At 40.9% G+C, this 12619-nt stretch overlaps 1 protein-coding gene across 2 annotated transcripts in view; it reads right to left on the reverse strand.

Annotated features, from left to right (window-relative positions):
• prkcab (protein kinase C, alpha, b) overlaps window positions 1-9525 on the reverse strand; it is a 304491-nt gene extending 294966 nt beyond the window's left edge. For both annotated transcript variants that reach the window (XM_067233025.1, XM_067233024.1), the window contains exons 1-2: window positions 9362-9525; window positions 8631-8662 (exon numbers count right to left, since the gene is read on the reverse strand). In XM_067233025.1, coding sequence (XP_067089126.1) covers window positions 8631-8662; window positions 9362-9525 — 196 coding nt within the window. The remainder of the gene's footprint in view (window positions 1-8630; window positions 8663-9361) is intronic.
• Window positions 9526-12619: the final 3094 nt, after the last annotated feature.

The raw sequence follows: 12619 nt of genomic DNA on the forward strand, positions 1-12619 counted from the left end.
ATCATCGCAATTTCTTCCTGCATATCGTCCGCCATGCTTATTCTGAAGTCTCAAGAGATTTCGCAGATTTCCTGTGTTCACAGTCGGGACACTGGTTGAAAATATGTTTGTGTGTGGTGTGCTGTCTTTGTCACATCATGGCACACCACACACTATAAGAGCAAAACGGTTAAATCTAGGATTTTTTGTCCTCATGTTTGTGGTCTCTCACACTTAAAAGATTAAAAAATATTTTTGTGTGTACCCAGCATAAGTTTGTGGAGAACAGGTTGCTGTGTTGAAGGATTACAATTTGAATCGGCACTACGGGACTAAACATGGGGACAAATATAAGAACTTGACTGATGCAGAGTGGGCGCGGGCTGCTGATGGTAGTTAATGCTGGGTACACACCACAGGATAATCGGGCCGATTTCCCCCCTTCCAACAATCCTTGGTGATGTCCCGATTATCTTGATGGTTCTACAGATTATCTTATCACATTTTCCCTTGGTGTGAGGTGTTGTTAAGAGTGACTGAACCTGCTCGGAAGAACGTCGGAGCCGCCCCGATCGCAAATCTTAAATATTCAACATGTTGAATATTTATGATCAGAAATCCTGATGTGTGGGGGGAACCCCGAGGACAAACCCGCGCACGCTCTGGAGATTATCCTGATTATCCTGATGATCACCTGTCATCTCGCATATCTACCTCAGAGATTCAACCAGACTTAAATGCACGTGTTCAAGCCCAAGACAGATTGGATTTGTCTCACTGAGTAAGAAAAACTGAACTGAACTGGAAAACATCAAAAGCACTTATTGCTTTTGTATAAAATTAATCAATTGCTGGTCTTTAACATACATCTTATGTGTTTTTGTGAAGGTTTAAAGGTATGTTAAAAAAATTAAATTACATATTTTCATAGCCTTATTGTAACATGTACTATTATCAGTAGCAGCTCAAAACCATATATTTTACTGTTTAGTAATCAAATTAATATTGAGCAGAATTAAGTTCAAAATGAAGTTCAGCCTATTGGTTTGGCCCACCACAACGGTCCCAATTTCTCATGTGGCCCCTTAATTTCCCACCCATGCCCTATAATATGTACAACCGTGCCAATTTTGTTGACATTGTATGGTCAGTGGGCCTACAAGTTCTCTCCAAACGAAGTTCGAGAACGTGGAAGAGGCGTATTTCCAGTCTAGGTCTGATACGATAACGATTTTAAAAAGATATTAATTGAAAGAAAACACTTTCTACAAATGAAATTTACCAAAGAAAGGAAACTGTGCTACAGTCCAGTTTGCTATGGTACTGTATATTTGCTTCACACTTTGATACTTGAGCAGTGGCTGAGCTTTCATCATGTTTAGATATTGTCATTTCAGCCAAATTAACGTATCCAGGGTTTACAATATGGAGTGAGTAATGGTTGTTTTGCATTCATTACCCTCTTGCTTACAGATAGGACAAATAAAGTGCACAATTAACCGGAGAATTTTTAATGGACTTTTAAACTAATGGCTTCTCTGACTCACACAATTGTCTACAAATATGACTTATATAGTTAAGCAAGCTGTCTCTATTGGCTGAATGGGACCTCCTTAGGGGCAAATATCAGTTAACCAGAATTCAAAATAAAAAGAAGCCTCAAACATCTCTACATTTTGCTAATGATAATCTGTTCAAACTAATGAACAAACCAACACACCAAAACACAAGGACTCCTCAGGAGACAGCCGAAGAAGCCTCACGTTGCACTGTGGCATTGCGTAAGATGTTTATTATTCTTCCCCGTCATAGGGACAGAGCTCTGCCGCATCCCACTCTCCCCCACCCCCTCACTTTTGCTCCTTGATTGGTTAATGAGGTCCATAGCTCTATGCTGGGCAATGAAGGTGATTGGCTCTCTTCCTACTCTGCCATTAGGGCCTGGCTGTAGGCATGTGTAACCCCTCGTCACGGTAAATGACACATACACAAATGTACCCACAGGACACTAAATGTCCTGGACAGCAAAGCAACCTACACTGAACTTATTCATCTAAACATCATCATTGGCACTTGATTGCAAATCAATGTGTCGCTGGTTAGAAATACAGTATGCAATGTATTTTAACTCATGCTATAATTTTAGGCAAAGCTTCAGTGAGGCAGTTACAGAAATAAAGATGTTCCTCGAAAAGTGGAGGTCTGGTACTGTATCGAAAGGTCTGGTTGTAGTTGAAAGGATGACAAACTTAGCTACAAGGCATGTAATCTGATCAGTTTGTGCTTGTTCGGTTGGCCGGTTGATGTACGTTACAGTATACAGAACACACTCAAATGTGCATGCACACACACATACACATAGTCCTAACAGCACTTTACTCCCATCCTTTATACATTACACAGCAAGACCTTAAATCCTACTTGTGTGATCACTTGCTGCCTGATCCCTGAAGACCTACAAATCAAACAGTTCCAGGTATTACAAAGATAAGAGAACAAGAATCTGAGAGAAAACTACTTGAATCAGAGACGTCAAGAAGTCACATAAACCCTTTGTGGTTTTAATTCCTCAGAAGCCAGAAATAATACCTACTGCTAAGTTTGGATTCTGTCCTCTTTCATCTGGCTTGAGTAATCAGACTGTCACCTCTGCCAACATCTCACAGACATATTTTGGAGGAGGGCACTACAATTTATTCACTTTCACACACGCAGGACCAGTATCTCTCTCTCTATCTGTCTCTCTCTCTCTCTCCCCTGCTTTCATGTTTAGATTTGACTCTCTCAAGCCTATTTATTTCCTCTTCTGTTCTCATCATTCCCATGCTTCCATCCCTCTCTCCTCTCTTTCTCTACTGAGTCCAGACATTCTTCCTCTCTTACGTTCCCCCTCTTCTGCCAGCCCATGGCGCTGCTCTCCAGATGGCACTACCATGGTCACAGACGCTCTACTTCAAAGGCCAGGGGGCCTGAAAGGAGAGGCAGAGTACAACATCCCTGTCACTGTGGCGGAGAGTGATCTAACACTGATACACACACATGGACACACACATAAATCAGACCCACAAATGCATAGCAGACACGCATGTAAGATAGCTACAAACACTTACGAAAACACATAGAGAAGATCCACACATAAAGCAGACCCACAAATGCAATGCAGACACACAGGTAGATACGCTCACGGACACACACATACACACACAGAAGAGACACACAAAACATAACCACAAATGCATATTCACACTTAAAGTAGCTACAAACATTTATAGACATACACACACAGCAGCTACACACACGAAACAGACCCACAAATGTATCAGACACACACATACCCCCTATTCACATCGGACGTGTCTGCTGCGCGTTACGGCTGCAACGCGACCAGGTTTAGTTGTCCTCATAGCATTTCAGATGAGGAGCTCTGCGAGGCAGCTGTATTGTTCAAGAGATACAAATTTGTGTAGGTTATTTGTGGATTTGGGGTGTCATACAAGTAGTGTTGCTCAATTTCTAGGATGAATCTCTCGTCGTCCATGAAAATCCTTCAATTTCTGGCCACCAAAGTAGTTGAGTGAAATACGATCGGGAGTTTGCACCCAGTGTTTTAATGCACGTACGGTGTTTTAATGTACACAGTGTTTTTATTTTAAAGTGACTGGGGGCATGTTTCATAAAGCGAATTAAACCCAGGCATGTCAGTTACTTTCCCATTTATTTGGTAAACTTGCTTTATGGAACAGGGCTCCAATTTTCAGACTTTTATTTTTTTGTTTACCTTACGGCTTGGACGTGACCTCCCTCAAAAATGGAAAAGCTACATATCTCTCGTGAAGCTGCACCATTGACTTGAGTGACCGCGATCAGCTCCAACACGCAGCAGTAACGCACCGCAGATGCTTCCGGTTTGAATAGGGGGTAGCCCTATAGTAATGACATACTCAGAGCACTGGCATCAATGACACTCACTGACATTATGGTTGGTTGATGAGCACTGCCACATTTGGGCAGCTTGGACACTGAAGTGAAAAGGGAAGTAGCTGTTGAGTACTGTAGCATCATTCTGACTTTGGTCCAGAATTGAGGTAGCCTGGTCCTAACCAGACTCTCGTCTGGCCTCGCTCCATTGACAAGCGTTGACTTCCTTGTAGGCGGGTACTCTGTTGAAGTTTAAAACTATTGGATCTGCCCAGAGCCACTCTGATCTGCCATAACCAATCGCTAGCGTTCGCCTTAGCCAATTCCTTCACCACTACTGTAACAGAGCTAGCTGCCATAGCTGGAAAATCAAACTGTTCCCGAACCCCGTGGGGAGGAGGGCCACAACATCATGGCCACCAACAAAACTCAGCAAAACTTGTTCTTGCTCCGGCTTTAGCTGTTGGATATTCGGCAGCGTTGCCACAACGGACCGAATGGCTTCGCTCGCATCTTTCTCCGCCGCCATTACGGAACTACAACACAAACTAGCGCACGACATCAACGTGATCATTCTCAGCCACTCCCTCTGTTCGCTGATTGGCCGGTTGAAAATCAACCTGAAAAATCTGACTTACGTACCGAATGGCCAGACCTAGTACAGAAGCAAAATCAAAATTGAGCGGAAGTACGTAGGAGGGCAGAGCCAGGCTAGAATTGAGGGGGACAAGGAAGAGACCTAATGTGACAAACACAGCATGCCCACATGACAGGATGTGTCACTGGTGGAGATTCTCCACAGTGGACGATGGACCACAGCCAATGACCTTTGCAAGGCCCTCTAAAGGCCCTCTCCAAAAATAGACAGAGAAAAGCAGCCAAATGAGCCAATACCTTAGATCCCATGCAATGTTTATGTTTAGAAGAAACTTAGACTCTGAGTACTTGCTGTGAAGTGAACAACATAGGCTCATATTAATTTGCCCTCACTGTAAAATAATGCCAAAATAGATTACCTTCAATCAAATTATTTCTCATGAAACAAGGTTAAGTCAATAAAGCATAATATTCAGCAGGAATTGGTGAATGACTCACTGTGAACCTTGTTTCAGATCAACCATCACACACAGGACAGTGATACTATACGAATGAAGAATGTACAGTGTACACTGGCCTTACGGACTGGCCGGGCCAAAGCCCTTTACCTACCTACATAAAGACTGCATTAAAGATGTCTCCATCTCAGTAACACTCTGTAGACATATAGTGGTGGGCCTTCACCAGAGGATAAGAAAACTGCTATCATGCTTTTTATTGCACAGCAGGATTCTGTAGGTAACCCTTGATCTACAGATCAAGGGTTTCCTTGGTCAGGAAACCATAGACTATACCTGCCAAGCGGTGGAATTGATGAAAGAGAATGATCATAGCCTCCACACTACATTTTTCCCGTTAGAAATCTGTCTTTTCGGGGGATAAATCCTCTAAGGAAATTAAACACATAAGATGGAGCCTGTTTGTCATGCCTATTACACAAAAATGCGGGATGATTACACCATTTGATTCGAGTAGATGAACCGTAGTAGTTCAGACTGGCATGCTGTAATACATTATATTTCCCTGACAAACTGGGTGCGAGTAAATAACCTAATTACAATTGAGAAGATGCACAAACATCGTCTGTGAAAGAGGTCTGAATCAATCCTGACGTTGAGCGGAGGTTAACATGAGGCTAAACTAAACAGTCACACAGCACACTTCATGGGCTTCTTACAAAGACTAGTTCTGTAAAGTAAGTAAGTACATTTTATTTATAAAGCACAGCAAGGCTGACCGAGGTGCCGAACAAAGGCACAAAAAAAGACACCATGAAATACAAACAGTCAATAACAGTCAAATAAGTAACAATACAACTCAAGAGGTAGTGGGAAATGCTAGTACATATAAGTGCATTTTAAGTTTGGATTTAAAAACAGACAAAGAAGGAGCCTGCCTGATAGAAAAGGGAAGTTGATTCCACAGCCTTGGACCGGCTACTGCGAAGGCTCTATCACCTATACGTATGCAGCGTGACCGGGGAGTGTACAAAAGTAGTTTGTCCGCATACCTCAGTGACCTAATGGGTGCGTGTAGTTGTATGAGGTCCGAGACATACGAAGGGGCCTGTCCATTAAGAGCTTTAAAGAGTTTGAGGATCTAGAAGTTGCAGGTTCAATTCACCCCCTGTAAATCACGTTGGATAAACATTTCAGCTAAATGAACACGTTATTATAGTGACACACTCTAGAGAACCTGTAACCCCTTTGGTCCAGACACGGCATGGGCTGACAGACATGAGGAAATAGTGTGTGTGTGTGTATATATAAGGATTCAGGACAACATTAGCAAAAGAGAAGCCTTTCCTTTACCTCTCCTTTAAGGTATATAAATAAAGTGATTTGCAGTCCCTTAGAAAGAAAAGAGAGAATGAGAAAGAGAGAGAGAGAAACCCCATCTCAAGGGATAAACCCACTGCCAGACAAAACATGGAAAACTGCATTCCAAATACGCTTTCCAACAACAAGCTCTATCTACGTCCAAGAACAAACATCTCCTCTCTCATCAGTCTGTTTCCACTGTGTTCAGGGACGCATATCACCAGCTCCAACACCACTTTAAATGCCTTTATTAGTCAACATTTTGACTAGTCCCCTCCACCAGTCATATCCATTTATGTCTTGCATAGGTGAGTTTCGAGTTGCTAAATCATGTTTTTTTTACTTCTACTGTGAGCTAAATACAGGCATCTGTGACAGTGTGGATGGACAGAAGGAACTGGGAACACACAGTAGGGACTGACAATTAAGGCCTCAGACTTGGCCCACAAACAGTGCATCACTCTGTAACGTGACCCAGCGATGTGACAGTTGTTGGCAATAGAAAAGCACACAGATGCCAACAGCTCAGACGTAGGACTGTGACCTCTGCAGGTGAGAGGGAGCAGGGCTGGGCTATCCCTTTTTTTAATAAAATTATTTTATCTATACTATACTATTTTATCTATACTGTTAGAGTTCCCCCTAATTTTCTGTTTTTGTCTCTCTATGTTTTGTTTTACCCTGCATTCTTTCACCGTTACCTCTACCACATCTCATTGTTTATCGTGATATATTTCACTTAATTTATTGCTTTCCTCTCTCTCACAAACTTTTCATTCCTCGCAGCTACCAGATGGAGTATTAGGTTTCTTGGGAGAAATGTTATACTGGCAGAGACAGTGGCAACTGGGTGTACATTCCAGGTGATTCTTTATGAGGTTGAACAAAATTCTGCTCATAGCTGCCCTTCAGCAGACATATTTCAGAGACTACTCAGCTTATTGTGATTGACTTTTGGCCCAATTTTATTTTGTATTTTTATTGAATTACAACATATCTACACTTCAACAAAGAACAACAGCTAACAAACTACTACATGGGGTGTGCCAAATTATGAAATTATTGTTATTATTATTATTATCTTGGCTCCACATTAGTGTTTTGAGCGCTAACATAAATAACAAAATTATGTACATTCTGCCAATACAGAATGGGAGAGAAAAACAATGTTGGCAACATGGTCACACTCCATGACTAGTGAGGTGAGTACCTTAAAGTACTTCTATGTTCATATGTTAACGTATTAATTGCGACTTCTGTGTGGAAAACTAGATTAATTATATTTTCTGCCATGGATAGTGCCGTTTGTAAGCAGGAAATGTACTGTACTGCATGCAGTGACACAGAGTGCTATGCACTGTATAACAAAGGTCCCTGTGAAGGCTACCCAAATATAAAGGTACTGGTAGAAATAGATTTTGTTTAAATGTTTTCTCTTAACACAAAGAGGTGATGAGAGGGGCTGTAAGGGTTTTACAAGTAAAAAACAACTATTCTAGCTGCAGCATGCTTTTGGACTTTTTCACATTCTTGCTGGCTTTGAGCATCCATGATTTGTGACGCTTTCACAACAACGTTTCAGTCCTGCAACACACTCTTCCTGGATAAAACAAGTTAATTCTGCAGTGTCAAAATGACACAAAATTGTGTTGCAGCGTAGGCTACATCATGAAACATGACGCATCACTAGTGACTAAAACACAATCTTACCAATCAACCTGTGGTATGGCCAATTTTGATGCCCATCATTAGTTTACATAGGGCTTCTTGCATCACTGCACTGATGAGTATTTTTACAGAATATGTTTATCCTCTACAGTACTCTGGCTTTTGAATAGACAGGTGCTACATAAAATGAAGTATGAAGATAAATATTTGTCTTGTGAGCATGGGAAATCGCTCCAGCCAGCCACTTGACAATTACTACATCTCCGAACAAGCTTTGGTGGCACTTAAAAAAAAAAAAGTGACAGGAAAGGCAGGGGAGAGAGAGTAGGGAAGACATGCAGTAAATGCCCCGTGCCAGAATTAAACCTGGGCCGCTGTGGCAAGGCCTTAGCCTAGGTGATACGTGGTCAACCTGTTCTTATTACATTGATTATTATCATTACATATCATTGAGCATCTGCTAATCAGGTCTGCATCCCTGGCCTACTTGAATAGATATATCCACATATTTATTCACAATTATTATGTACATTGGTCATTAAACACTGCTGTTTTCAATCTATGTCTCTCACACACACTCACTCTCTCTATCTCTCTCTCTCACACACACACACACACACATTAGGTTTGGGATTGAACTGGGTTTACCTTGGCACTGAAATCCTTGTTTACCAAAACCCCTGTGAAAAGAAATAAGGGAACAGTCAGGGACTGCACAACAGTAGCGTGTCTATTCCGTTGTCCAAAGATGTTAGCTACAATATTTCCTAATAAAACTATTTTGACACTTTTCATTGAAGTGAAGAATAGTGCATCAGATAACCCTTGTCCAAATGAGGACATCTTTTAACTGTCAGCCTGATGACTTTGTTTCTGAAAGGTGTGCAAGACCTAATCTGCATTTATGCATGTAAAGTAAGCTATTGGTCAGTCTCAAGTTTCTGTAGCAAATTAGGGTAAGAGGCTAGCCTATCTTTAAAAAATATATATATAATAATACAATAGATGATTTATTTTATCTCTTACAACCAAATTTATTCTGGTAGTTTTCACAGTAATGAAAAATAACAAATCTGTAACAATACAATCTCAGGACTTATCTTGGTAATTTAGCCAACCTGTTGTAAATTGAAAGGAATGCGACAATATGACATTGACTGTTGACATTAACTGTGAAGGTTTGCATCTTCTATTTATACTAGGCTGCTATCCACAATAAGCATTGTTTTACAAACTACTGAATTGGCATACGCTACGAAGTATAGCCAAACAAGACTAAATGAAGATGTAAAAAAGTGGACATTCTGAGCACGCCCAGTACAGTACCAAGAAGCATTTCAACTTTACCTCTCCTTCTGATGTCTACTTGATTTGCTTACCATATAAAGTCTGTGCAATGACTGCAGAATGTCGGTTGCTTAAAAAAACGGGCAGTAAATTTGTGGTTCTTCACTTCATGAACGTTTTTCTGCCGCAGAGCACCTTTGCGGGCGAAACGGTTTCCAACTGCAGCAGAATCGTTGTAATGCAAAAGATCAGCCATGGCAAAAACAAAAAAGTGCACGCTCCTTTTGTATGTATTTCTGACAATTCCAATGCACGCTCCCTGAGTTTCACCGTTCTGACAACTGCAAGCCCACAGCCGCAGGAGAACCACTCAAGCCTCTGGACCACGGGCTTCCCTTTGCTGGCGCTGCTGTTGAGCGCTTCTTTTTCATTTTCAAGTGACGTCAATACAATACATCCAAAGAGCTGAAAAAAAAGAAAGAAAGAAAGTAGTATTTGTAGAGGTCAATTACGCCATCAAGTGGATGAATTCAGTAATCGTGAATTTGAATATATTATAAGGTATTACCCAGTCCCCCACCCCTCGCCACTCGGCTTGAAGCAACGGCCCCGGTGGAGGTAGGTGGTATTGCATGTACGGTTAGGCACCCGGCTCTTCCGGTCGTTTTTATTCTATTAACTCCCGTCAACATTTACAAAACTATCTCCCCCAATAATTTTTGTTAGATTCTCGAACCTGGCTCATACTACTAGCTTTTTCATAGAATAATTTTTCCAAATTTTTGCTAAATTTTAAACCAATCCGAAATGGTAAACTAGCACCCCATTTATTTGCTTATGTCAAGAAAAGTTGCCTGGAAACGTGCTCGCGGATACGAACAGGGGACGAGCACAAAAGGGAACATCAGCAAATCGCTGATTTACCTGAGCTGAATGAGAACAAAGAGAAAGGACTTGATAATTTACAGTTGCCTGCCTTTATTGGGTGTGCTTTGCCTTCGGCAAGGGCACAACCTTTGTTCTCTCACATATATATTATTATTATTGGGTGTGCTTTGCCTTCGGCAAGGGCACAAACCTTTGTTCTCTCACATATATATTATTATTATTCTTTTTGCCCCCCTAAAACTCAGTCAATATTTGGCCTACATAGACAAAGTAGGTGTCAAAAGTTTCGTCTTGGTAGAGATTGAGTTGCTTCTATTGGAATTTACGTTCCGTTGCATGGTTTAGGCTGAAGTTAAGTTTTTGTGGCGAAAAGTGAAGCTAACGGTGGCTAATTTGCTAGCCACAGTCACTGACGTTACTAACGTCACTACGTCACTAACGTCACGAAAACACGCGTGACTACCTTTGGCAGAACATTCGTTTAGCATCTGTTAACTTGGGGGATAGCTAGGCTAACTATAGCTTTACTGCAAGGCAGCTGCAGAAACGCCAAAAGCAAAGAGGCCAGGGTGATAACTATTTACTAATTTTACTTTGTGATATGACACACAATTGTGACGTGTAATGTACAATATAAGCTGATATTATTAAGGAAGTACATCTACTTTCGGAAACAGTAGGCTACTATTTCACTGAAGTATTAGCATCATGACATTAGCCTGTGTTGCCCGGGCAAGACATACTACAGTGGTCTATGATGTATCTGTTTTCAATCGTTAAAATAAACATTCCTCACATATAAATTTTCGTTGTAGGATTTATTCTGACATTAGTAAACGATTTGTTGGTGAAATTACCATTACCTGTGGTTTCAAACCAGTGTAGCTCACTGCAACGCTGTAGCTTACGTGAGACACACTACAAAAACATCTACACTACACAGCTGTTTAGGAAGTCAAAAGGCGACAGAACATGTTCGGCACTCCCCTTACTTAAATCAAAAGTCTATCTAACTACTAACCTGAACTTCATTGCCACAGCCTAAACGTTGTCAATCTGTTCATGAAAATAATTAATTTCAGCTTAAACCGTACAACGGAACGTTAAATCCAATTCAACCAACGCAATCGCTACCAAGACGAACACAGCAGTAGTCTAGTACTGTACCGTAGTAGTACAATTTACCGGGGCAGATTCTCCACACAGGGCTATATCGCATTTTGCGTTGTTACTGACAATGATCGCTACCAGTGAGCTTTTTATGAATGAGCGATTTTCCACTGAATAAATGTCAAGCTTATTTACGTTTTGGGGGGCATATTTTCAGTTAGCAGATGGTACTGTTTGAATCGCGATTCCATCTTCTACTACCGGGTAACGTCGTAGAATAATCTTCAAAGGGGGTTCTTTATTAATGAATGAATGCAATATGAGTAGGCTAAATGCCTGAAAATATCACGAGAAGGGACAACTTAAAAGGACGTTTAAGTCATAGAGATTAGGTCAATTTTTACACCGGTCTGCCAAATGTATTCGTTTTGATTCAGCCTGTCAGCTGCCTCTTGCAGGGGAAATGAGAAGACATCATATTTCATTCTACACTTCACTCGTATTTTGAGTTGTAAATGAGCAGCAAAAAAAAGATGCTTTTAAATCTATGTAATCTTTATAAATAATAAGTAGGCCCGATGCATTTTTATATAAAATATACAGACCCCTGTGCAACCGACGCAAGCAAGCACACCCTACAATTTCCCCAGAAATTGTATCCTCTCTAGTTATTATTATTATTTTATTTTTTTGCCCCCCTAAAACTCAGTCAATATTTGGCCTACATAGACAACGTAGGTGTCAAAAGTTTCGTCTTCGTAGCGATTGAGTTGCTTCTATTGGAATTTACGTTCCGTTGCATGGTTTAGGCTTAAGTTAAGTTTTTGTGGCGAAAAGTGAAGCTAACGGTGGCTAATTTGCTAGCCACAGTCACTGACGTTACTAACGTCACTGCGTCACTAACGTCACGAAAACACGCGTGACTACCTTTGGCAGAACATTCGTTTCGCATCTGTTAACTTGGGGGATAGCTAGGCTAACTATAGCTTTACTGCAAGGCAGCTGCAGAAACGCCACAAGAAAAGAGGCCAGGGTGATAACTATTTACTCATTTTACTTTGTGATATGACACACAATTGTGATGTGTAATGTACAATATAAGCTGATATTATTGAGGAAGTACATCTACTTTCGGAAACAGTAGTCTACTATTTCACTGAAGTATTAGCATCATGACATTAGCCTGTGTTGCCCGGGCAACACATACTACAGTGGTCTATGATGTAGCGTTATCTGTTTTCAATCGTTAAAATAAACATTCCTCACATATACATTTTCGTTGTAGGATTTATTCTGACATTAGAAAACGATTTTTTGGTGAAATTACCATTACCTGTGGTTTCAAACCAGTG

Source organism: Osmerus mordax, chromosome 3 (genome assembly GCF_038355195.1).
Source record: "Osmerus mordax isolate fOsmMor3 chromosome 3, fOsmMor3.pri, whole genome shotgun sequence".
In the NCBI taxonomy this organism is placed as follows: Eukaryota; Metazoa; Chordata; class Actinopteri; order Osmeriformes; family Osmeridae; genus Osmerus; species Osmerus mordax.